General features: G+C 50.5%; 1 protein-coding gene across 2 annotated transcripts; it reads left to right on the top strand.

The window, feature by feature from the left end:
- Nucleotides 1–10,176: 10,176 nt before the first annotated feature.
- On the top strand, nucleotides 10,177–22,371 carry DVL2 (dishevelled segment polarity protein 2). 2 transcript variants are annotated; one of them, XM_040415415.1, is made up of 15 exons: nucleotides 10,177–10,449; nucleotides 13,034–13,103; nucleotides 13,182–13,330; nucleotides 15,604–15,710; nucleotides 15,816–15,939; nucleotides 18,181–18,271; nucleotides 18,348–18,417; nucleotides 18,586–18,725; nucleotides 18,796–18,872; nucleotides 20,200–20,267; nucleotides 20,756–20,890; nucleotides 20,964–21,113; nucleotides 21,212–21,388; nucleotides 21,470–21,694; nucleotides 21,843–22,285. In XM_040415415.1, exons 1-15 carry the CDS (start codon nucleotides 10,289–10,291, stop codon nucleotides 22,283–22,285), a joined length of 2,187 nt encoding a protein of 728 aa, XP_040271349.1. In that variant the 5' UTR covers nucleotides 10,177–10,288. The 2 variants fall into 2 exon arrangements, with proteins under 2 accessions (XP_040271349.1, XP_040271348.1); XM_040415414.1 differs by having other exon boundaries at nucleotides 10,178–10,449; nucleotides 15,813–15,939; nucleotides 21,843–22,371.
- The last annotated feature ends 1,509 nt before the right edge of the window (nucleotides 22,372–23,880 follow it).

Below are 23,880 nucleotides of genomic sequence, written 5' to 3'. Positions count from 1 at the left end.
ATATATATTGGGGTGTACGGTCTATATATATTGGTGTGTACGGTCTATATATATTGGTGTGTACGGTCTATATATATTGGGGTGTACGGTCTATATATATTCAGGTGTACGGTCTATATATATTCAGGTGTACGGTCTATATATATTCAGGTTTACGGTCTATATATATTCAGGTGTACGGTCTATATATATTGGGGAGTACGGTCTATATATATTGGGGTGTACGGTCTATATATATTGGGGTGTACGGTCTATATATATTCAGGTTTACGGTCTATATATATTGGGGTGTACGGTCTATATATTTTCAGGTTTACGGTCTATATATATTGGGGTGTACGGTCTATATATATAGGGTGTACGGTCTATATATATTGGGGTGTACGGTCTATATATATTGGGGTGTACGGTCTATATATTTTCAGGTTTACGGTCTATATATATTGGGGTGTACGGTCTATATATATAGGGTGTACGGTCTATATATATTGGGGTGTACGGTCTATATATATTGGGGTGTACGGTCTATATATATTCAGGTTTACGGTCTAAATATATTGGGGTGTACGGTCTATATATATTCGAGCGTACGGTCTATATATATTGGGGTGTACGGTCTATATATATTCAGGTGTACGGTCTATATATATTGGGGTATACGGTCTATATATTTATGGTGTGTACGGTCTATATATATTGGGGTGTACGGTCTATATATATGGGGTGTACGGTCTATATATATTGGGGTGTACGGTCTATATATATTGGGGTGTACGGTCTATATATATTCAGGTTTACGGTCTAAATATATTGGGGTGTACGGTCTATATATATTCGAGCGTACGGTCTATATATATTGGGGTGTACGGTCTATATATATTCAGGTGTACGGTCTATATATATTGGGGTGTACGGTCTATATATATTGGGGTGTACGGTCTATATATATTCGGGTGTACGGTCTATATATATTCAGGTGTACGGTCTATATATATTGGGGTGTACGGTCTATATATATTCGGGAGTACGGTCTATATATATTGGGGTGTACGGTCTATATATATTGGGGTGTACGGTCTATATATATTCAGGTGTACGGTCTATATATATTCGGGTGTACGGTCTATATATATTGTGGTGTACGGTCTATATATATTCGGGTGTACGGTCTATATATATTGGGGTGTACGGTCTATATATATTGGGGTGTACGGTCTATATATATAAGGTGTGTACGGTCTATATATATTGGGGTGTACGGTCTATATATATTGGGGTGTACGGTCTATATATATTGGGGTGTACGGTCTATATATATTGGGGTATACGGTCTATATATATATGGTGTGTACGGTCTATATATATTGGGGTGTACGGTCTATATATATTGGGGTGTACAGTCTATATATATTGGGGTGTACGGTCTATATATATTCTAGTGTACGGTCTATATATATTGGGGTGTACGGTCTATATATATTGGGGTGTACGGTCTATATATATATATGGGGTGTACGGTCTATATATATATATTCGGGTGTACGGTCTATATATATTGGGGTGTACGGTCTATATATATTGGGGTGTACGGTCTATATATATTCAGGTGTACGGTCTATATATATTCAGGTGTACGGTCTATATATATTGGGGTGTACGGTCTATATATATTGGGGTGTACGGTCTATATATATTGGGGTGTACGGTCTATATATATATTGGGGTGTACGGTCTATATATATGGGGTGTACGGTCTATATATATTGGGGTGTACGGTCTATATATATTGGGGTGTACGGTCTATATATATTGGGGTGTACGGTCTATATATATTGGGGTGTACGGTCTATATATATTCGGGTGTACGGTCTATATATATTGGGGTGTACGGTCTATATATATGGGGTGTACGGTCTATATATATTGGGGTGTACGGTCTATATATATTGGGGTGTACGGTCTATATATATTGGGGTGTATGGTCTATATATAAGGGGTGTACGGTCTATATATATTGGGGTGTACGGTCTATATATATTGGGGTGTACGGTCTATATATATTGGGGTGTACGGTCTATATATATTGGGGTGTACGGTCTATATATATTCAGGTTTACGGTCTATATATATTGGGGTGTACGGTCTATATATTGGGGTGTACGGTCTATATATATTGGGTTGTACGGTCTATATATATTCGGGTGTACGGTCTATATATATTCAGGTGTACGGTCTATATATATTGGGGTGTACGGTCTATATATTGGGGTGTACGGTCTATATATATTCGGGAGTACGGTCTATATATATTGGGGTGTACGGTCTATATATATTGGGGTGTACGGTCTATATATATTCAGGTGTACGGTCTATATATATTGGGGTATACGGTCTATATATATATATTGGGGTGTACGGTCTATATATATTGGGGTGTACGGTCTATATATATTGGGGTGTACGGTCTATATATATTGGGGTGTACGGTCTATATATATTGGGGTGTACGGTCTATATATATTGGGGTGTACGGTCTATATATATTCGGGAGTACGGTCTATATATATTGGGGTGTACGGTCTATATATATTGGGGTGTACGGTCTATATATATTGGGGTGTACGGTCTATATATATATATGGGGTGTACGGTCTATATATATATATATTGGGGTGTACGGTCTATATATATTCAGGTGTACGGTCTATATATATTCAGGTTTACGGTCTATATATATTGGGGTGTACGGTCTATATATATTGGGGTGTACGGTCTATATATATTGGGGTGTACGGTCTTTATATATTGGGGTGTACGGTCTATATATATTCAGGTTTACGGTCTATATATATTGGGGTGTACGGTCTATATATATTGGGGTGTACGGTCTATATATATTGGGGTGTACGGTCTATATATACGGGGTGTACAGTCTATATATATTGGGGTGTACGGTCTATATATATTCAGGTGTACGGTCTATATATATTGGGGTGTACGGTCTATATATATATTGGGGTGTACGGTCTATATATATTGGGGTGTACGGTCTATATATATTCAGGTGTACGGTCTATATATATTGGGGTGTACGGTCTATATATATTGGGGTGTACGGTCTATATATATTGGTGTGTACGGTCTATATATATTGGTGTGTACGGTCTATATATATTGGGGTGTACGGTCTATATATATTCAGGTGTACGGTCTATATATATTCAGGTGTACGGTCTATATATATTCAGGTGTACGGTCTATATATATTGGGGTGTACGGTCTATATATATTGGGGTGTACGGTCTATATATATTGGGGTGTACGGTCTATATATATTGGGGTGTACGGTCTATATATATGGGGTGTACGGTCTATATATATTGGGGTGTACGGTCTATATATATTGGGGTGTACGGTCTATATATACGGGGTGTACAGTCTATATATATTGGGGTGTACGGTCTATATATATTCAGGTGTACGGTCTATATATATTGGGGTGTACGGTCTATATATATTGGGGTGTACGGTCTATATATATTGGTGTGTACGGTCTATATATATTGGTGTGTACGGTCTATATATATTGGGGTGTACGGTCTATATATATTCAGGTGTACGGTCTATATATATTCAGGTGTACGGTCTATATATATTCAGGTTTACGGTCTATATATATTCAGGTGTACGGTCTATATATATTGGGGAGTACGGTCTATATATATTGGGGTGTACGGTCTATATATATTGGGGTGTACGGTCTATATATATTCAGGTTTACGGTCTATATATATTGGGGTGTACGGTCTATATATTTTCAGGTTTACGGTCTATATATATTGGGGTGTACGGTCTATATATATAGGGTGTACGGTCTATATATATTGGGGTGTACGGTCTATATATATTGGGGTGTACGGTCTATATATTTTCAGGTTTACGGTCTATATATATTGGGGTGTACGGTCTATATATATAGGGTGTACGGTCTATATATATTGGGGTGTACGGTCTATATATATTGGGGTGTACGGTCTATATATATTCAGGTTTACGGTCTAAATATATTGGGGTGTACGGTCTATATATATTCGAGCGTACGGTCTATATATATTGGGGTGTACGGTCTATATATATTCAGGTGTACGGTCTATATATATTGGGGTATACGGTCTATATATTTATGGTGTGTACGGTCTATATATATTGGGGTGTACGGTCTATATATATGGGGTGTACGGTCTATATATATTGGGGTGTACGGTCTATATATATTGGGGTGTACGGTCTATATATATTCAGGTTTACGGTCTAAATATATTGGGGTGTACGGTCTATATATATTCGAGCGTACGGTCTATATATATTGGGGTGTACGGTCTATATATATTCAGGTGTACGGTCTATATATATTGGGGTGTACGGTCTATATATATTGGGGTGTACGGTCTATATATATTCGGGTGTACGGTCTATATATATTCAGGTGTACGGTCTATATATATTGGGGTGTACGGTCTATATATATTCGGGAGTACGGTCTATATATATTGGGGTGTACGGTCTATATATATTGGGGTGTACGGTCTATATATATTCAGGTGTACGGTCTATATATATTCGGGTGTACGGTCTATATATATTGTGGTGTACGGTCTATATATATTCGGGTGTACGGTCTATATATATTGGGGTGTACGGTCTATATATATTGGGGTGTACGGTCTATATATATAAGGTGTGTACGGTCTATATATATTGGGGTGTACGGTCTATATATATTGGGGTGTACGGTCTATATATATTGGGGTGTACGGTCTATATATATTGGGGTATACGGTCTATATATATATGGTGTGTACGGTCTATATATATTGGGGTGTACGGTCTATATATATTGGGGTGTACAGTCTATATATATTGGGGTGTACGGTCTATATATATTCTAGTGTACGGTCTATATATATTGGGGTGTACGGTCTATATATATTGGGGTGTACGGTCTATATATATATATGGGGTGTACGGTCTATATATATATATTCGGGTGTACGGTCTATATATATTGGGGTGTACGGTCTATATATATTGGGGTGTACGGTCTATATATATTCAGGTGTACGGTCTATATATATTCAGGTGTACGGTCTATATATATTGGGGTGTACGGTCTATATATATTGGGGTGTACGGTCTATATATATTGGGGTGTACGGTCTATATATATTGGGGTGTACGGTCTATATATATGGGGTGTACGGTCTATATATATTGGGGTGTACGGTCTATATATATTGGGGTGTACGGTCTATATATATTGGGGTGTACGGTCTATATATATTGGGGTGTACGGTCTATATATATTCGGGTGTACGGTCTATATATATTGGGGTGTACGGTCTATATATATGGGGTGTACGGTCTATATATATTGGGGTGTACGGTCTATATATATTGGGGTGTACGGTCTATATATATTGGGGTGTATGGTCTATATATAAGGGGTGTACGGTCTATATATATTGGGGTGTACGGTCTATATATATTGGGGTGTACGGTCTATATATATTGGGGTGTACGGTCTATATATATTGGGGTGTACGGTCTATATATATTCAGGTTTACGGTCTATATATATTGGGGTGTACGGTCTATATATTGGGGTGTACGGTCTATATATATTGGGGTGTACGGTCTATATATATTCGGGTGTACGGTCTATATATATTCAGGTGTACGGTCTATATATATTGGGGTGTACGGTCTATATATTGGGGTGTACGGTCTATATATATTCGGGAGTACGGTCTATATATATTGGGGTGTACGGTCTATATATATTGGGGTGTACGGTCTATATATATTCAGGTGTACGGTCTATATATATTGGGGTATACGGTCTATATATATATATTGGGGTGTACGGTCTATATATATTGGGGTGTACGGTCTATATATATTGGGGTGTACGGTCTATATATATTGGGGTGTACGGTCTATATATATTGGGGTGTACGGTCTATATATATTGGGGTGTACGGTCTATATATATTCGGGAGTACGGTCTATATATATTGGGGTGTACGGTCTATATATATTGGGGTGTACGGTCTATATATATTGGGGTGTACGGTCTATATATATATATGGGGTGTACGGTCTATATATATATATATTGGGGTGTACGGTCTATATATATTCAGGTGTACGGTCTATATATATTCAGGTTTACGGTCTATATATATTGGGGTGTACGGTCTATATATATTGGGGTGTACGGTCTATATATATTGGGGTGTACGGTCTTTATATATTGGGGTGTACGGTCTATATATATTCAGGTTTACGGTCTATATATATTGGGGTGTACGGTCTATATATATTGGGGTGTACGGTCTATATATATTCAGGTGTACGGTCTATATATATTGGGGTGTACGGTCTATATATATTGGGGTGTACGGTCTATATATTTTCAGGTTTACGGTCTATATATATTGGGGTGTACGGTCTATATATATTCGGGAGTACGGTCTATATATATTCGGGTGTACGGTCTATATATATTCGGGTGTACGGTCTATATATATTGGGGTGTACGGTCTATATATATTCGGGTGTACGGTCTATATATATTGGGGTGTACGGTCTATATATATTCGGGTGTACGGTCTATATATATTCAGGTGTACGGTCTATATATATTGGGGTGTACGGTCTATATATATTGGGGTGTACGGTCTATATATATTGGGGTGTACGGTCTATATATATTCGGGTGTACGGTCTATATATATTCGGGTGTACGGTCTATATATATATATTGGGGTGTACGGTCTATATATATTGGGGTGTACGGTCTATATATATTCAGGTGTACGGTCTATATATATTGGGGTGTACGGTCTATATATATTCGGGTGTACGGTCTATATATATTCGGGTGTACGGTCTATATATATTCAGGTGTACGGTCTATATATATTGGGGTGTACGGTCTATATATATTCGGGTGTACGGTCTATATATATTGGGGTGTACGGTCTATATATATTGGGGTGTACGGTCTATATATATTGGGGTGTACGGTCTATATATATTCGGGTGTACGGTCTATATATATTCGGGTGTACGGTCTATATATATTCAGGTGTACGGTCTATATATATTGGGGTGTACGGTCTATATATATTCGGGTGTACGGTCTATATATATTCGGGTGTACGATCTATATATATTGGGGTGTACGGTCTATATATATTGGGGTGTACGGTCTATATATATTCAGGTGTACGGTCTATATATATTGGGGTGTACGGTCTATATATATTGGGGTGTACGATCTATATATATTGGGGTGTACGGTCTATATATATTGGGGTGTACGGTCTATATATATTCGGGTGTACGGTCTATATATATTGGGGTGTACGGTCTATATATATTCAGGTGTACGGTCTATATATATTGGGGTGTACGGTCTATATATATTCGGGTGTACGGTCTATATATATTCAGGTGTACGATCTATATATATTGGGGTGTACGGTCTATATATATTCAGGTGTACGGTCTATATATATTGGGGTGTACGGTCTATATATATTCAGGTGTACGGTCTATATATATTCAGGTGTACGGTCTATATATATGGGGTGTACGGTCTATATATATTAGGGTGTACGGTCTATATATATTGGGGTGTACGGTCTATATATATTCGGGTGTACGGTCTATATATATTGGGGTGTACGGTCTATATATATTCGGGTGTACGGTCTATATATATTCGGGTGTACGGTCTATATATATTGGGGTGTACGGTCTATATATATTCGGGTGTACGGTCTATATATATTCAGGTGTACGGTCTATATATATTGGGGTGTACGGTCTATATATATTCGGGTGTACGGTCTATATATATTCAGGTGTACGGTCTATATATATTGGGGTGTACGGTCTATATATATTCGGGTGTACGGTCTATATATATTCAGGTGTACGGTCTATATATATGGGGTGTACGGTCTATATATATTGGGGTGTACGGTCTATATATATTCGGGTGTACGGTCTATATATATTCAGGTGTACGGTCTATATATATTGGGGTGTACGGTCTATATATATTCGGGTGTACGGTCTATATATATTGGGGTGTACGGTCTATATATATTCAGGTGTACGGTCTATATATATAGGGTGTACGGTCTATATATATTGGGGTGTACGGTCTATATATATTCGGGTGTACGGTCTATATATATTGGGGTGTACGGTCTATATATATTCAGGTGTACGGTCTATATATATTGGGGTGTACGGTCTATATATATTGGGGTGTACGGTCTATATATATATATTCGGGTGTACGGTCTATATATATTGGGGTGTACGGTCTATATATATTCGGGTGTACGGTCTATATATATTGGGGTGTACGGTCTATATATATTCAGGTGTACGGTCTATATATATTCAGGTGTACGGTCTATATATATTGGGGTGTACGGTCTATATATATTGGGTGTACGGTCTATATATATTCAGGTGTACGGTCTATAAATATTGGGGTGTACGGTCTATATATATTGGGGTGTACGGTCTATATATATTGGGGTGTACGGTCTATATATATTCAGGTGTACGGTCTATATATATTGGGGTGTACGGTCTATATATATTCAGGTGTACGGTCTATATATATTGGGGTGTACGGTCTATATATATTGGGGTGTACGGTCTATATATATTGGGGTGTACGGTCTATATATATTGGGGTGTACGGTCTATATATATTGGGGTGTACGGTCTATATATATTCAGGTGTACGGTCTATATATATTGGGGTGTACGGTCTATATATATTCAGGTGTACGGTCTATATATATTGGGGTGTACGGTCTATATATATTGGGGTGTACGGTCTATATATATTCAGGTGTACGGTCTATATATATTGGGGTGTACGGTCTATATATATTGGGGTGTACGGTCTATATATATTCAGGTGTACGGTCTATATATATTGGGGTGTACGGTCTATATATATTGGGGTGTACGGTCTATATATATTCAGGTGTACGGTCTATATATATTCAGGTGTACGGTCTATATATATTGGGGTGTACGGTCTATATATATTGGGGTGTACGGTCTATATATATATATTCGGGTGTACGGTCTATATATATTGGGGTGTACGGTCTATATATATTCGGGAGTACGGTCTATATATATTGGGGTGTACGGTCTATATATATTGGGGTGTACGGTCTATATATATATATTCGGGTGTACGGTCTATATATATTGGGGTGTACGGTCTATATATATTCAGGTGTACGGTCTATATATATTGGGGTGTACGGTCTATATATATTGGGGTGTACGGTCTATATATATTGGGGTGTACGGTCTATATATATTCAGGTGTACGGTCTATATATATTGGGGTGTACGGTCTATATATATTCAGGTGTACGGTCTATATATATTCAGGTGTACGGTCTATATATATTGGGGTGTACGGTCTATATATATTGGGGTGTACGGTCTATATATATTGGGGTGTACGGTCTAAATATATTCAGGTGTACAGTCTATATATATTGGGGTGTACGGTCTATATATATTGGGGTGTTCGGTCTATATATATTGGGGTGTACGGTCTATATTGGGGTGTACATGGCTATTTTCGGGTGTCCGGTCTATATATATTGGGGTGTCCGGTCTATATTCGGGTGTAGCCGGCTTTTTTCGGGTGTCCGGTCTATATTCGGGTGTAGCCGGCTTTTTTCGGGTGTCCGGTCTATATTCGGGTGTACCCGGCTTTTTTCGGGTGTCCGGTCTATATTCGGGTGTAGCCGGCTTTTTTCGGGTGTCCGGTCTATATTCGGGTGTAGCCGGCTTTTTTCGGGTGTCCGGTCTATATTCGGGTGTAGCCGGCTTTTTTCGGGTGTCCGGTCTATATTCGGGTGTTCCCCTCAGTCTGCCGCTCTCCGGGGGTCAGCAGTGAGCACATCACCGCTTGTGGGTGTGGCCAGGGAAGTGGGCGGAGATTTCTTCTGTTGTTCTTTTGAGGTCTGGGCGGGGTTTGCTCGTGGATGAGACGTGTTCGACTCAGTGGGAGGGTCACATGGCTCTGCTACACGGCATTGGGCGGAGCTCGCGCGGAGGAGGCGGGTACTCGGCGCGTTCGCTCTGACGTCAGACGCTGGCCCCGGGACGCGGCCGTGCTGGGAGGTAATCGAGGCCGCGGCTCCGGGCTCCGCTAGGCCTCACAATGGGGGAGACCAAGGTGATCTACCACCTGGACGAGGAGGAGACGCCGTACCTGGTGAAGGTGCCCGTGCCGGCCGCCGACATCCGCCTGCGGGACTTCAAGGCGGCGCTGGGCCGGGGCCATGCCAAGTATTTCTTCAAGGCCATGGACCAGGACTTCGGGTAACCGCCTCCAGATAAACACATAACTACTACCCCCCGCATCTCCATAACTACAGCCCCCCATCTCCATAACTACTACCCCCCGCATCTCCATAACTACTACCCCCCATCTCCATAACTACTACCCCCCACATCTCCATAACTACAGCCCCCCACATCTCCATAACTACAGCCCCCCACATCTCCATAACTACTACCCCCCATCTCCATAACTACTACCCCCCATCTCCATAACTACTACCCCCCACATCTCCATAACTACTACCCCCCACATCTCCATAACTACAGCCCCCCACATCTCCATAACTACAGCCCCCCCGCATCTCCATAACTACAGCCCCCCACATCTCCATAACTACAGCCCCCCACATCTCCATAACTACAGCCCCCCATCTCCATAACTACTACCCCCCATCTCCATAACTACTACCCCCCACATCTCCATAACTACTACCCCCCACATCTCCATAACTACAGCCCCCCACATCTCCATAACTACAGCCCCCCCGCATCTCCATAACTACAGCCCCCCGCATCTCCATAACTACTACCCCCCACATCTCCATAACTACAGCCCCCCACATCTCCATAACTACTACCCCCCCACATCTCCATAACTACAGCCCCCCACATCTCCATAACTACAGCCACCACATCTCCATAACTACTACCCCCCGCATCTCCATAACTACATCCCCCCCGCATCTCCATAACTACTACCCCCCACATCTCCATAACTACAGCCCCCCACATCTCCATAACTACAGCCCCCCACATCTCCATAACTACAGCCCCCCACATCTCCATAACTACAGCCCCCCACATCTCCATAACTACAGCCCCCCACATCTCCATAACTACTACCCCCCCACATCTCCATAACTACAGCCCCCCATCTCCATAACTACAGCCCCCCACATCTCCATAACTACAGCCCCCCGCATCTCCATAACTACTACCCCCCGCATCTCCATAACTACAGCCCCCCATCTCCATAACTACTACCCCCCGCATCTCCATAACTACTACCCCCCACATCTCCATAACTACAGCCCCCCACATCTCCATAACTACAGCCCCCCACATCTCCATAACTACAGCCCCCCACATCTCCATAACTACAGCCCCCCACATCTCCATAACTACAGCCCCCCACATCTCCATAACTACAGCCCCCCACATCTCCATAACTACAGCCCCCCACATCTCCATAACTACAGCCCCCCACATCTCCATAACTACAGCCCCCCACATCTCCATAACTACAGCCCCCCACATCTCCATAACTACAGCCCCCCACATCTCCATAACTACAGCCCCCCACATCTCCATAACTACAGCCCCCCACATCTCCATAACTACAGCCCCCCACATCTCCATAACTACAGCCCCCCACATCTCCATAACTACAGCCCCCCACATCTCCATAACTACAGCCCCCCACATCTCCATAACTACAGCCCCCCACATCTCCATAACTACAGCCCCCCACATCTCCATAACTACAGCCCCCCACATCTCCATAACTACTACCCCCCACATCTCCATAACTACCCCCTCTACAGCCCCCACATCTCCATAACTGCCCCCCTCTACAGCCCCCCACATCTCCATAACTGCCCCCCTCTACAGCCCCCCACATCTCCATAACTACCCCCCACATCTCCATAACTACCCCCCTCTACAGCCCCCACATCTCCATAACTACCCCCTCTACAGCCCCCACATCTCCATAACTACCCCCTCTACAGCCCCCCACATCTCAGCCTTTTCCTCTTCCCTTCCGCCCCCCCCCTCTCTTCCCTTCCGCCCCCCCCTCTCTTCCCTTCCGCCCCCCCCTCTCTTCCCTTCCGCCCCCCCCTCTCTTCCCTTCCGCCCCCCCCCCTCTCTTCCCTTCCGCCCCCCCCTCTCTTCCCCCTTCCGCCCCCCCCTCTCTTCCCCCTTCCGCCCCCCCCTCTCTTCCCCCTTCCGCCCCCCCTCTCTTCCCCCTTCCGCCCCCCCCTCTCTTCCCCCTTCCGCCCCCCCCTCTCTTCCCCCTTCCGCCCCCCCCTCTCTTCCCCCTTCCGCCCCCCCCTCTCTTCCCCCTTCCGCCCCCCCCCTCTCTTCCCCCTTCCGCTCCCTCTTCCCCCCCCTCTTCCCCCTTCCCCCTTCCGCTCCCTCTTCCCCCTTCCGCTCCCTCTTCCCCCTTCCGCTCCCTCTTCCCCCTTCCGCTCCCTCTTCCCCCTTCCGCTCCCTCTTCCCCCTTCCGCTCCCTCTTCCCCCTTCCGCTCCCTCTTCCCCCTTCCGCTCCCCCTTCCGCTCCCTCTTCCGCTCCCTCTTCCGCTCCCTCTTCCGCTCCCTCTTCCGCTCCCTCTTCCGCTCCCTCTTCCGCTCCCTCTTCCGCTCCCTCTTCCGCTCCCTCTTCCGCTCCCTCTTCCGCTCCCTCTTCCGCTCCCTCTTCCGCTCCCTCTTCCGCCTTCCGCTCCCTCTTCCCCCTTCCGCTCCCGGGATGGGATATTACAGCTGGCTGCTTTTCCCGCGGTCTCCTTCTGCTCTAGCTCCACCCATTTTCCGCCATCTTGACATGATGTCTGCTTGTCTGCAGGGTGGTGAAGGAGGAGATCTCGGATGATAACGCTAAGCTGCCGTGTTTTAACGGCCGTGTGGTGTCCTGGGTGAGTCTGTTTTGGACCGTTGTCTTCTCCCCCTTCCCCGCTATGCTGATGTAATTAACCCTTTTTATTCCACGACAGCTGGTATCTGCTGAGAACGCGCCTCCTGAGCCGGCTCCACCCCCTCCTCCAGATATCAGACCTGAGCCTTCCCCGGTGCCGCCTCCACTGCCACCGCCCCCGGCAGAGAGAACCAGTGGCATTGGGGACTCGAGGCCCCCCTCCTTCCAGTGAGTACATACTGCCCCTTCTCCTCCATCTGCAAAGATGACCCCTCAGCATCACCTCCCCAAGTCCATCCGCTGTTCCCCCCCCCCCCTGACCCGTGTATTGGCGCGGCTGTCCTCCCCCACCTGACCCGTCTATTGGCGCGGCTGTTCCACCCCCCCCCCCCCCCCGCCCCCCACCTGAACCGTGTGTTGGCGCGGCTGTTCCCACCTGACCCATGTATTGGCGCGGCTGTTACCCCACCCCCCACCTGACCCGTGTATTGGCGCGGCTGTTCCCACCTGACCCGTGTATTGGCGCGGCTGTTCCCCCACCCCCCACCTGACCCGTGTATTGGCGCGGCTGTTCCCCCACCCCCCACCTGACCCGTGTATTGGCGCGGCTGTTCCCCCACCACCCACCTGACCCGTGTATTGGCGCGGCTGTTCCCACCTGACCCGTGTATTGGCGAGGCTGTTCCCCCACCCCCCACCTGACCCGTGTATTGGCGCGGCTGTCCCACCTGACCCGTGTATTGGCGCGGCTGTCCCACCTGACCCGTGTATTGGCGCGGCTGTCCCACCTGACCCGTGTATTGGCGCGGCTGTCCCACCTGACCCGTGTATTGGCGCGGCTGTCCCACCTGACCCGTGTATTGGCGCGGCTGTCCCACCTGACCCGTGTATTGGCGCGGCTGTCCCACCTGACCCGTGTATTGGCGCGGCTGTCCCACCTGACCCGTGTATTGGCGCGGCTGTCCCACCTGACCCGTGTATTGGCGCGGCTGTCCCACCTGACCCGTGTATTGGCGCGGCTGTCCCACCTGACCCGTGTATTGGCGCGGCTGTCCCACCTGACCCGTGTATTGGCGCGGCTGTCCCACCTGACCCGTGTATTGGCGCGGCTGTCCCACCTGACCCGTGTATTGGCGCGGCTGTCCCACCTGACCCGTGTATTGGCGCGGCTGTCCCACCTGACCCGTGTATTGGCGCGGCTGTCCCACCTGACCCGTGTATTGGCGCGGCTGTCCCACCTGACCCGTGTATTGGCGCGGCTGTCCCACCTGACCCGTGTATTGGCGCGGCTGTCCCACCTGACCCGTGTATTGGCGCGGCTGTCCCACCTGACCCGTGTATTGGCGCGGCTGTCCCACCTGACCCGTGTATTGGCGCGGCTGTCCCACCTGACCCGTGTATTGGCGCGGCTGTCCCACCTGACCCGTGTATTGGCGCGGCTGTCCCACCTGACCCGTGTATTGGCGCGGCTGTTCCCACCTGACCCGTGTATTGGCGAGGCTGTTCCCCCACCCCCCACCTGACCCGTGTATTGGCGCGGCTGTCCCACCTGACCCGTGTATTGGCGCGGCTGTCCCACCTGACCCGTGTATTGGCGCGGCTGTCCCACCTGACCCGTGTATTGGCGCGGCTGTCCCACCTGACCCGTGTATTGGCGCGGCTGTCCCACCTGACCCGTGTATTGGCGCGGCTGTCCCACCTGACCCGTGTATTGGCGCGGCTGTCCCACCTGACCCGTGTATTGGCGCGGCTGTTCCCACCTGACCCGTGTATTGGCGCGGCTGTTCCCACCTGACCCGTGTATTGGCGCGGCTGTTCCCCCACCCCCCACCTGACCCGTGTATTGGCGCGGCTGTTCCCCCACCCCCCACCTGACCCGTGTATTGGCGCGGCTGTTCCCCCACCCCCCACCTGACCCGTGTATTGGCGCGGCTGTTCCCCCCACCTCCCACCTGAACCGTGTGTTGGGGCGGCTGTTCCCCCATCCCCCACCTGATCCGTGTGTTGGTGCGGCTGTTCCCCATCCCCCACCTGATCCGTGTGTTGGTGCGGCTGTTCCCCCATCCCCCACTTGACCCGTGTATTGGCGCGCCTGTCCCACCTGACCCGTGTATTGGCGCGCCTGTCCCACTGACCCGTGTATTGGCGCGGCTGTCCCACCTGACCCGTGTATTGGCGCGGCTGTCCCACCTGACCCGTGTATTGGCGCGGCTGTCCCACCTGACCCGTGTATTGGCGCGGCTGTCCCACCTGACCCGTGTATTGGCGCGGCTGTCCCACCTGCCCCGTGTATTGGCGCGGCTGTCCCACCTGACCCGTGTATTGGCGCGGCTGTCCCACCTGACCCGTGTATTGGCGCGGCTGTCCCACCTGACCCGTGTATTGGCGCGGCTGTCCCACCTGACCCGTGTATTGGCGCGGCTGTCCCACCACCCCCCACCTGACCCGTGTATCGCGCGGTGTGATGTTGTGGTCGGATTATAAGGATTTGTCGCTTTCAGTCCTCTGGTGTCTGACAGCGCCGAGAACCTGGACCAGGAGACGGAGACGGACTCTGTGGTGTCTGTACGCCGGGAGCGGCCGCGGAGGAGAGAAAGTGGAGACCAAGGTGACAGGAAGAGATCTAGTCTTCTCCAGGTGGCGGGGGGAAGCGTTTTGGGATGCCCTTTTGAGGTCCCTCCAGGTGCTGATTATGCTGGTTTCGTTGCAGCAGGCGTCCGGGCCGTGAATGGTCGCATTGATCGTCACCTGTCCGGGTACGAGTCGTCCTCAACCCTCCTGACCAGTGAGATAGAGACCAGCATCTGTGACTCTGAGGAGGACGACACCATGAGCAGGTACCAAGCCCATCTCCCAGCATGCACTGCGCCCCGAAGGGTTCTCATGTCCGGGGTCTGTGCTCCCAGCATGCGCTGCTCTCTACGGGGCGCTCATGTTCGGGGTCTGTGCTCCCAGCATGCACTGCGCCCCGAAGGGTTCTCATGTCCGGGGTCTGTGCTCCCAGCATGCACTGCGCCCCGAAGGGTTCTCATGTCCGGGGTCTGTGCTCCCAGCATGCGCTGCTCTCTACGGGGTTCTCATGTCCGGGGTCTGTGCTCCCAGCATGCACTGCTCTCTACGGGGCGCTCATGTCCGGGGTCTGTGCTCCCAGCATGCACTGCTCTCTACGGGGCGCTCATGTCCGGGGTCTGTGCTCCCAGCATGCGCTGCTCTCTACGGAGCGCTCATGTCCGGGGTCTGTGCTCCCAGCATGTGCTGCTCTCTACAGGGCGCTCATGTCCGGGGTCTGTGCTCCCAGCATGCACTGCGCCCCGAAGGGTTCTCATGTCCGGGGTCTGTGCTCCCAGCATGCACTGCTCTCTACGGGGCGCTCATGTCGGGGGTCTGTGCTCCCAGCATGCACTGCGCCCCGAAGGGTTCTCATGTCCGGGGTCTGTGCTCCCAGCATGCACTGCTCTCTACGGGGTTCTCATGTCCGGGGTCTGTGCTCCCAGCATGCACTGCGCCCCGAAGGGTTCTCATGTCCGGGGTCTGTGCTCCCAGCATGCGCTGCTCTCTACGGGGCGCTCATGTTCGGGGTCTGTGCTCCCAGCATGCACTGCGCCCCGAAGGGTTCTCATGTCCGGGGTCTGTGCTCCCAGCATGCGCTGCTCTCTACGGGGCGCTCATGTCCGGGGTCTGTGCTCCCAGCATGCGCTGCTCTCTACGGGGCGCTCATGTCCGGGGTCTGTGCTCCCAGCATGCGCTGCTCTCTACGGGGCGCTCATGTCCGGGGTCTGTGCTCCCAGCATGCGCTGCTCTCTACGGGGCGCTCATGTCCGGGGTCTGTGCTCCCAGCATGCGCTGCTCTCTATGGGGCGCTCATGTCCGGGGTCTGTGCTCCCAGCATGCGCTGCTCTCTACGGGGCGCTCATGTCCGGGGTCTGTGCTCCCAGCATGCACTGCGCCCCGAAGGGTTCTCATGTCCGGGGTCTGTGCTCCCAGCATGCACTGCGCCCCGAAGGGTTCTCATGTCCGGGGTCTGTGCTCCCAGCATGCACTGCGCCCCGAAGGGTTCTCATGTCCGGGGTCTGTGCTCCCAGCATGCGCTGCTCTCTACGGGGCGCTCATGTCCGGGGTCTGTGCTCCCAGCATGCGCTGCTCTCTACGGGGCGCTCATGTCGGGGGTCTGTGCTCCCAGCATGCGCTGCTCTCTACGGGGCGCTCATGTCCGGGGTCTGTGCTCCCAGCATGCGCTGCTCTCTACGGGGCGCTCATGTCGGGGGTCTGTGCTCCCAGCATGCGCTGCTCTCTACGGGGCGCTCATGTCCGGGGTCTGTGCTCCCAGCATGCACTGCGCCCCGAAGGGTTCTCATGTCCGGGGTCTGTGCTCCCAGCATGCACTGCGCCCCGAAGGGTTCTCATGTCCGGGGTCTGTGCTCCCAGCATGCGCTGCTCTCTACGGGGCGCTCATGTCCGGGGTCTGTGCTCCCAGCATGCGCTGCTCTCTACGGGGCGCTCATGTCGGGGGTCTGTGCTCCCAGCATGCGCTGCTCTCTACGGGGCGCTCATGTCCGGGGTCTGTGCTCCCAGCATGCGCTGCTCTCTACGGGGCGCTCATGTCGGGGGTCTGTGCTCCCAGCATGCGCTGCTCTCTACGGGGCGCTCATGTCCGGGGTCTGTGCTCCCAGCATGCACTGCGCCCCGAAGGGTTCTCATGTCCGGGGTCTGTGCTCCCAGCATGCACTGCGCCCTGAAGGGTTCTCATGTCCGGGGTCTGTGCTCCCAGCATGCGCTGCTCTCTACGGGGCGCTCATGTCCGGGGTCTGTGCTCCCAGCATGCGCTGCTCTCTACGGGGCGCTCATGTCCGGGGTCTGTGCTCCCAGCATGCGCTGCTCTCTACGGGGCGCTCATGTCCGGGGTCTGTGCTCCCAGCATGCGCTGCTCTCTATTGGGGGCGCTCATGTCCGGGGTCTGTGCTCCCAGCATGTGCTGCGCCCCGAAGGGTTCTCATGTCCGGGGTCTGTGCTCCCAGCATGCGCTGCTCTCTATTGGGGGCTGTTTTCTGATGTTGGAACCTCTGTTTCGCTCCCTTTAGGTTCAGCAGTTCTACTGAGCAGAGCAGCGCGTCTCGTTTGCTGAAACGTCACCGCCGAAGGCGTAAGCTGCGGCCCCCGCGCCTGGAGAGGGTGAGCAGAGTGTCGAGTGCTGTAATGCCCATCCCCCGCACTGCTCCTCTACAGCCGCTGTCTCTGTGTCTTTCAGGCGTCCTCGCTCAGCAGTGTGACCGACTCCACCATGTCCCTGAACATCATCACTGTGACATTAAACATGGGTGAGTGTGGGTCCTGTATGTCATGTATTGGGGCGGGGGCCCCCTCCTCACTCTGCTGTCCTGTTGGGCCCCCTCCTCACTCTGCTGTCCTGTTGGGCCCCCTCCTCACTCTGCTGTCCTGTGGGGTCCAGGGCCCCCTCCTCACTCTGCTGTCCTGTTTACCTGCAGAGAAGTACAACTTCCTCGGCATTTCCATTGTGGGGCAGAGTAACGAGCGCGGCGATGGAGGGATTTACATTGGATCCATAATGAAGGGTGGGGCGGTAGCCGCTGACGGGAGGATTGAGCCGGGGGATATGCTGCTGCAGGTGAGTCCACGCCCCCGTTCTCTGCTCTCCTCATGATCTTTCCTGGTGCTGACTCTGATCTGTTTTGCAGGTGAATGACATAAACTTTGAAAACATGAGCAACGATGACGCCGTCCGAGTCCTGCGAGACATCGTCCATAAACCTGGGTGCGTGAGGGGCGTCACTCTAGCGATGCGGGCGGGAGCGGAGGCTTTTGGTGTTGTATATCTGTAGGGGCAGGAGTGGAGGATGGTGGGGAGGCTTTTGGTGTTGTATATCTGTAGGGGCAGGAGTGGAGGATGGCGGTGAGGTGTACGGTTATATGTAGGGGCAGGAGTGGAGGATGGCGGTGAGGTGTACGGTTATATATGTAGGGGCAGGAGTGGAGGATGGCGGTGAGGTGTACGGTTATATATGTAGGGGCAGGAGTGGAGGATGGCGGTGAGGTGTACGGTTATATATGTAGGGGCAGGAGTGGAGGATGGCGGTGAGGTGTACGGATATATATATGTAGGGGCAGAAGTGGAGGATGGCGGTGAGGTGTACGGTCATATATATGTAGGGGCAGGAGTGGAGGATGGCAGTGAGGTGTACGGATATATATATGTAGGGGCAGGAGTGGAGGATGGCGGTGAGGTGTACGGTTATATATGTAGGGGCAGGAGTGGAGGATGGCGGTGAGGTGTACGGTTATATATGTAGGGGCAGGAGTGGAGGATGGCGGTGAGGTGTACGGTCATATATATGTAGGGGCAGGAGTGGAGGATGGCGGTGAGGTGTACGGTTATATATGTAGGGGCAGGAGTGGAGGATGGCGGTGAGGTGTACGGTTATATATGTAGGGGCAGGAGTGGAGGATGGCGGTGAGGTGTACGGATATATATATGTAGGGGCAGGAGTGGAGGATGGCGGTGAGGTGTACGGTTATATATGTAGGGGCAGGAGTGGAGGATGGCGGTGAGGTGTACGGTTATATATGTAGGGGCAGGAGTGGAGGATGGCGGTGAGGTGTACGGATATATATATGTAGGGGCAGAAGTGGAGGATGGCGGTGAGGTGTACGGTCATATATATGTAGGGGCAGGAGTGGAGGATGGCAGTGAGGTGTACGGATATATATATGTAGGGGCAGGAGTGGAGGATGGCGGTGAGGTGTACGGTCATATATATGTAGGGGCAGGAGTGGAGGATGGCGGTGAGGTGTACGGTTATATATGTAGGGGCAGGAGTGGAGGATGGCGGTGAGGTGTACGGTTATATATGTAGGGGCAGGAGTGGAGGATGGAGGTGAGGTGTACGGTTATATATGTAGGGGCAGGAGTGGAGAATGGAGGTGAGGTGTACGGTTATATATGTAGGGGCAGAAGTGGAGGATGGAGGTGAGGTGTACGGTTATATATGTAGGGGCAGGAGTGGAGAATGGAGGTGGGGTCTTACAGCCTTGGCTTGGGGGTCTCACAGCTTCTGGGTAATTTTTTTGTAACTGTCTTTCAGGCCGATTGTCTTAACTGTGGCAAAATGCTGGGATCCATCTCCGCAGGGTTACTTCACTCTGCCACGCAGTGAGTACTTCCTCTTCTCTCATCGCTCCATTCCAAGCCCCCTTCTTCTCTCCCATCCCTCGTGGTCTTCAACTCCTCTTACATTCCTCATCACTCTCTCTCCCGCCTCCCCTCTGTCTCTCCCTCGCCGCCTCCCCTCTGTCTCTCCCTCGCCGCCTCCCCTCTGTCTCTCCCTCGCCGCCTCCCCTCTGTCTCTCCCTCGCCGCCTCCCCTCTGTCTCTCCCTCGCCGCCTCCCCTCTGTCTCTCCCTCGCCGCCTCCCCTCTGTCTCTCCCTCGCCGCCTCCCCTCTGTCTCTCCCTCGCCGCCTCCCCTCTGTCTCTCCCTCGCCGCCTCCCCTCTGTCTCTCCCTCGCCGCCTCCCCTCTGTCTCTCCCTCGCCGCCTCCCCTCTGTCTCTCCCTCGCCGCCTCCCCTCTGTCTCTCCCTCGCCGCCTCCCCTCTGTCTCTCCCTCGCCGCCTCCCCTTTTGACAGGTGGTTCTTCTTTGTAGATGAGCCCATTCAGCCAATCGACCCTGCAGCCTGGGTGTCTCACTCTGTTGCCATGAGCGGCTCGTTCCCCGTGTATCCGGGCAGTGCATCCATGAGTAGTATGAACTCCAGCACATCTGTGACCGAGACTGAACGTGAGTGTGCTCCACGTGTGTCATACATGTTCTGAGGTAGTGCTCTCCTTACTGACTCTCTCTCTATTTGCAGTCTCTCATGCCCTCCCTCCAGTGTCTCTCTTCAGCCTCTCCATACATACAGATTTGGCCTCTGTGGTCAAGGTCATGGCCTCTCCCGAATCTGGCCTTGAAGTTAGAGATCGTATGTGGCTGAAGATCACGATCCCCAATGCTTTCCTAGGTGAGTGTCCACGCAACCTGTGATCCTGGTGAGGGATGGAGGAGGGTAATGTAGACTGCCTGTACAAAGCTCATGTTGCCTTCCGGGCCCTCCCTCAGGTTCAGATGTGGTGGACTGGTTGTATCACCACGTTGAAGGCTTCCAGGACCGACGCGAGGCTCGGAAATTTGCCAGCAATTTGCTGAAGGCCGGATTCATCCGTCACACGGTCAATAAGATCACCTTCTCCGAGCAGTGCTACTACATCTTTGGTGACCTGACCAGCTGCGAGAACTGTGAGTGTCTGTTGTGTTGCAGTATGGTGGCTGTGCCTGTGAGGGCCGCGGTAGTCATGTTGCTGTCCTCTACTTTCTCAGACATGGCCAACCTGTCCCTTAATGATAATGATGGGTCGAGTGGAGCATCTGACCAGGACACACTGGCTCCTCTGCCTCTTCCTGGAGCATCACCATGGCCTCTTCTTCCCACCTTCTCCTATCAGTATCCTGCCCCCCATCCGTACAGCGCCCAGCCGCCTGCCTACCACGAGCTGTCCTCCTACAGCTATGGCCTGGGCAGTGCTGGAAGCCAGCATAGTGAAGGTGAGTGCCCACAGCCTCCAGAACGTTCCACGAGGACGCCATTGTCACTAGAGCCCTAGTTGCTCCTCAGAATCCAGTCAGTTTGGCTGGTGCTGCCGAGTAACTGAGCTCTGAAAACGGTGTGTGAATCCTTTTGTTTCCTCCACAGGGAGCAGGAGCAGTGGCTCTACACGCAGTGATGGGGGTCGCGGTGTCCAGAAGGAGGATCGTTCTGCAGGTGGAGGAGACTCCAAGTCCGGCTCTGGTAGCGAGTCTGAATACTCCACCCGGAGCAGCCTGAGGAGAGGTGGGGAGGCTGGGCCCCCCAGTGAACGCTCCGCATCCGCTCGCTCTCAAGCTGCTCACCACCCTCCCTCTGTGCACTCGTATCATGCTCCGGGGGTCCCGCTGTCCTACAACCCCATGATGCTGATGATGATGCCTCCCCCGCCTCTCCCTCCACCATCCTCATGCCCTTCCTCTTCCGTTCCTCCTGGAGCTCCGCCTCTTGTTCGAGACCTGGCATCCGTTCCTCCTGAGCTGACGGCCAGCCGCCAGTCCTTTCACATGGCCATGGGCAACCCCAGCGAGTTTTTTGTCGATGTCATGTGACGAGGGGGAGGAGCTGTAAGTCTGTGCGGCCATTAAAACCAATACATTTCAGTCATCTTCTAGACGAGTGTAGAGGCCGATGGTGAGGAATTCGGGACGAAAAAGTCCACCATTTATACCCAATGACCAAAACTAGCATCTGAGATGGTGGCTCTGGTCAGGAGCCATCTTTATTAAGGTACGCGAGGACGTGGAGACCTCTATCGGCCTCGGACACTAATTATATACGCGCACATGTATGACGTAGAGCAGACGGTACGGACGCCGCCGTTACTATGAAGTATTATTGTTTCTCCATATTAGCAGTGTTCTTGTTTTGTTCCTCCCTCAGCGTTAGGTGGGGGAGGGGAGGGACTTGTACGAGCGGTTTAAGCTTATGTTACTGACATGTTATACCTATGTAATGCTGTGGCTGTGAACCTGATGGCTCCTTCTCCCAGGGATCACAGATGAGTACGGTGTCTTCAGGACGTGGCCTGTGCCTTGTGGGAGAGAAGGTAGTAGTATGTGACCCCGCGGTGTGGCAAGCGTGCCCTCCCACTGCGGGGAGTTAAGTGCCTCAATTACTTGCTTTTTATGGTATTTATTACTTTTTTAGTGTATAAACCCAACAATAAAATGTAAAAAAGTATTTTATAACCAAGGTGTGCAGGAGTTGCTTGTTCAGCAGCCGGGCCGGTGGTCCGTACTGGGTGCTGCTCGTTCACCTCATATAATTAGTCCATTGCCCCCAGTCTGACCAGTTGTACTGGGAGCGATGGAGGATGCAGCGAGGAGCCGTGTGTGGCGAGCATGAGTGGTAACGGCCAGAAGATACAGCCAACGTGGCCATCTGCTGGATGTGAGCATGGCGTTGTGTCCTGTGCTCCTGCTGTCCGACACCGGCACATTATTCCCCTGAAATACTCTGCTACAGCGCCCCAATACTGAGCAATCGCACACTAGATCCATCTCCTTAAACGCCATTTTCATACCAGTGATATGAAACAGAAAGTTCAGACATAAGGCGCCTAGAATGGATGTGGCTATATCTAGTCACTAGGAAAACGGCCCTTCCCTTTTATGATATGGGGGTACTTGGGGACCCTTTAGATAAGAAAGCTGAGGCTTTTTTAAAAGGAGCCTGGGAGGAGTCACCCTCCTCCTTTAGACCAAGTATTGCTTCCACGTGTACGGCCCGTTCCCTTATGGTCTGGCTCTCTGAGCTAGAAAAGAAATAAAAATAAATGTCCTAGGGAAGAGATATTCGCTTCTTTGCCCACTATGAAAAAAGCGGCAGATTTCTTGGCCAATGCCTCGGCCGATCCTGTAAGATTGGTGGCTAGATCCGCTGCATTATCAAATTCTGCTAGTAGAGCGCTCTGGCTTAAAAACTGGGTTGGTGACGTCCCATAAACAAAGGGAACAAGCCACGTGGTGGTCCGTGTGAAGGGGAATATGTTTTTGGGCCGGCTCTAGATGACCTACTAGACAAAGCAGCGGATAAAATGGTTCCTTCTCCTCATGAAGTAGATTCCGCTTTCCTTGTCGTTCCTGTAGGAATAACAGAAAAGGAGACAAAAAATCAAGGCATGATAGATTTAAAACCCAAAGAA

The sequence above is a fragment of the Bufo bufo genome, chromosome 1 (genome assembly GCF_905171765.1).
Source record: "Bufo bufo chromosome 1, aBufBuf1.1, whole genome shotgun sequence".
NCBI classification, from domain to species: domain Eukaryota; kingdom Metazoa; phylum Chordata; class Amphibia; order Anura; family Bufonidae; genus Bufo; species Bufo bufo.
The sequence above is the reverse complement of the archived record's forward strand: the minus strand, read 5'-3'. Positions and strand labels throughout refer to the sequence as shown.